Here is a 3,744-nt window from a genome sequence, read left to right on the forward strand (position 1 = left end):
AGTCGGACCCCCCCCCCCTATGGCCTTAATTAAATGGTATAAAATGGTCGAATTGCCAAGTGATTTAGTTGTTTATTAATTAATAACTGACTGTAATCTACAAATATCAGATAATTTATTTATCAATAGGCAGTTTACAAATTTATTTTTTTAAATCTCATATTTAAGTATTTTTTAATTAGGAACTGGAAGCTGTCTAGGCATATTGTTTGACCGTATTCATAAATATAAGTTAATTTATTAAATTGTCACAAGTTTGCAAAAAAAAATAACATGTTTTCCTCATGCTAAAAATGTTAAGTTACAAGTGCACGTACACTAAAATTTGAAAAACGAAAAATGCTTATACCGTTTTACCTTAAAGTATTTTAGTTCTTTATCTAAATAGTTACTGATAGTTTGTTGTAAAATAATTTGTTATACAAAATTTTGCACACGTTCTCTTAAAGGAATAACAGTTTCTTTATTTTTAATTTGAAATTTTCCTTATAACTTCAGAACTCCAAGTCTGATAAATAAAGTAATAATTTTGACAGATTGAAGACATTGAAGTGATTTCACTTTTAGTTGAAAAGAAGTTAAAAATGGTCAAAAAGCAAGTAAGAAAAATTTGTAACTCAAAGAAAAATATAAGCATAAAGTTTACTAACTGAACTCAAACATTAAGACATTCATAATTCGTTTACATTTCTTACATATAATTTTAACTTACTCAAATCTTCTAAAGAAAACTATATTAGAATGGACAACTCCAGTGTATGATACGGAAATCGTGGAAGAACTTCCGGATTATTGTGGAAAATGCAAAATTACTATGGACAGGAAAAAAGTAACGTATTTTTTTTTTACTTTAGCCGTATGTAAAGATTTTAGAATTATACCGTTTGTCATTTTATTTATAAGGTGTTAAATTGTTTTCTTGAATACTTTTTTGAGTTTAAATTATGTTGGCTAGTTGTATAGAGTAAAAGTAGGAGCTGTTATTTGGTTGTATTTTCGTTATTGCTAACAAAACTGTGTATCAGTTATATATTTACACACTATTTTGCAGGAAAAGGAAGCTGATGCTATAATATTTGAATTTAACAAAATACAACCAATACCAACATCAAGGTAGCTTGGTTTTTTGTATTTTTTATGTAGTTGTTTAACAGTTAACGAATGAAAAAATTGCAAAATTAATAAGTTTAAGCAAATTGTATTGCTTTACTTATACTTAAAATGAGGGTTGCCACAATTGAAGATATTTCACATGTATAATCATGTACTATTTGCTTCATAGTTATCGATTTTTGCAACTGTACTTAAAATAGTTTGTGGCCTGTTTGTTTAAGATATATAAATACCTGTTGTATCCTAAAAGATTTCGACGAAAAAAACCTAAAACAAATTTAAAAAAATTTATTAATTAACACGAAAGTTTAGAATAACTAAAAACTTAATTTTATTTGGTTTTTATGGTTTAAATTTTATGAATAGAAAAAAATGTTATACGGTTTTAATCGTAAAACTTACTAGAATTTCAACAAATTTTAAAATTATTATTTAAATTAACTTAACTGTAACATATATATTTTAGGTGAAAGTTTGAGTATATACATAAAATTAAAATGTTACAGTTGAATTTACTGAAGTTTTCGAGTATAGCATAAGTAATTTTTCTTTCACCAAATTAACCTACTTTAAATAAGGTACGTAAATTAACAAACTTAGACTAAAATAATTTTTTATAAACAAAAAAAAAACATTCTTTAACTTTTTTATAAGAGATTCTAATGAAGATAATGAATGTCTAATGGTCCGAAACTGAAAATAACAAAATTTATATTTTAAAAAGTTAGCCTCTAAGTATTATAACTTAAGTTAGATGTTCTAAATTATTTACTAACCTACAACCTGTTTTACTGTTTTGTAGTTATTTAAAAAGTGAACAGTTTTTTTTTTGATCAAATATTTTTTAGCTAAACAGAACAATTTTTTTAGAAACTCTGAACAACTATACATCTTAAACGCTGTTGAATCGACATGTTCAATAAAAGTTCGAAATATTAATTTTAAAACGTACGACAGTTTCTTCAACTTAACAATGTCATACAGGTTGTAAAATTATTTAAAAAAAAGTTTTTTTATTTGAGAGTTATCTGAATACAGCATGTCAAAATACGTCTTTTTTTAACTAGTTGTGTTGAGTTTTAAACAGTTTATATTTTTCTAAAAAATAATCATAGTATTATAAAATATTTTTATAAAGTTTTCCTTAATATTACGTTATCGTTTTTTAAAAATTAACTAGACTAATGTCCAGTTTTTTAATTCTAAACTTTGTTTACTTTTTAGTTTTAATTATTTTAAACATGTTTGTACCTTTTTTAAAAATATACAAACTTGCTTCATTTTAACTTAATGAAAAAAGGTTTACATAACCTTACTTTACTATCAAAATATTAGCATATTTTAAATGACTAAATATAACACTGCTTGCTTTTAAATTACAACTAAATTTTTTTATTATATTAACGTTGCAGAAGAGACTCTGATATAATTCAACCTCAAAATAAACATTTTGATTTCCCTTCAACATCTATGGAGTTGTTGACTAGCTTTTTTCAAAATAAATACAAAAATGACGAAGACGCTGGCATAGGCCAGATAATGAACAAAAAAAGCAAACTAATAGTTTGGCTGGTCTCCAACTGTGGATACAACCCTGGTGCAAAAGCTCGTTTGACGTTGAGCAACATGATAAAAGCGTCTAAAGTTGGGGACAGATTCGATCGATTTGGTGGATGTTTCGGTAAAAAGCTGAGTGAAACTGAATTTCAAAATATTCAAAGCTACAAGTTTTATTTTGCCGCTGAAAACTCCTACCACTGCAGAGACTACATCACCGAAAAATTGTTTCAAAACAGCTTCAAAATGGAAGCAGTGCCTGTTGTTTGGGGCGCGAAAAAATCCGACTACTTAAAAGTGATACCGGAAAAAAGCGCAATTTTTGTGGAAGATTTCAAGTCTATTGGAGATCTAGCAGACTACCTTGAGTATCTCGACAACAACGAAACTGCCTACCTGGAGTATTTTGAGTGGAGAAAGTCCAATGTGACACAAATGAGAGGTTATCGTCAGCGGTACGGTTTGTGCCAAATTTGCAGGCAACTAAACGGAATCAATGTTGACTACTTGCATTACACAACTGACAAGTTTAAAGATTTTCCCATGTTGGACTTTGTGAAACCAAGAATCGTAAAAAGTGTACACAATTTGTTGTATGCAACAGAAAACCCAGAATGCTTCTATAATAACGTTCTTTCGTAGATAACAAAGTTTATGTCAAACTACGAAATACAACTGTTCAGTTAAAAATGTTAAAAAACTAAATTATATAAAAACACAGTAGGTAAAATTGTTTGTTTTTAGGACTGAAGTTTTTCAAACGTTGTGTTTATTTATTTTAATACTTACAAAAATTTTCTTTGCGAAAAATAAAAACTGGAAACAAGCTTTTTTTATAAATAATGTTATCATTTAAAAAGTTATTAGAACTTAGTTTATTAAAAAGAAAAATATATGAACACGCTTTGATTTTATAAATAGGTATAGTAATATAGATGTTCGTTTTTTTATAAACTTATTGAATTATTTAAATTTTTAAAACCTTTATACTGTTATTTATGAAACAAGCAGAAACCATATAGTGTTTTTATTGTTACAAATTGTTCTAGTGTTACTTTAATGTAGACCGCTGTT

General features: G+C 26.7%; 1 protein-coding gene across 1 annotated transcript; it reads left to right on the plus strand.

Annotated features, from left to right (window-relative positions):
* Window positions 1-584: 584 nt before the first annotated feature.
* On the plus strand, window positions 585-3,312 carry LOC145838099 (3-galactosyl-N-acetylglucosaminide 4-alpha-L-fucosyltransferase FUT3-like). The gene is made up of 5 exons (XM_082945639.1): window positions 585-599; window positions 728-829; window positions 1,052-1,113; window positions 1,984-2,097; window positions 2,526-3,312. The coding sequence occupies exons 1-5, from the start codon at window positions 585-587 to the stop codon at window positions 3,310-3,312; spliced, it is 1,080 nt and encodes a 359-aa protein (XP_082801765.1).
* Window positions 3,313-3,744: the final 432 nt, after the last annotated feature.

Source organism: Thalia democratica, chromosome 1 (assembly GCF_965202585.1).
Source record: "Thalia democratica chromosome 1, ktThaDemo2.hap1.1, whole genome shotgun sequence".
Classification (NCBI taxonomy): Eukaryota; Metazoa; Chordata; class Thaliacea; order Salpida; family Salpidae; genus Thalia; species Thalia democratica.

Bases quoted from the DNA above. Each gene is read 5' to 3' on its own strand.
- LOC145838099 (XM_082945639.1), top strand. The intron at 1,114-1,983 runs GTAGCTTGGTTT...CAATTTTTTTAG, and splicing joins CAACCAATACCAACATCAAG to AAACTCTGAACAACTATACA. The intron at 2,098-2,525 runs GTTGTAAAATTA...TTAACGTTGCAG, and splicing joins AACTTAACAATGTCATACAG to AAGAGACTCTGATATAATTC.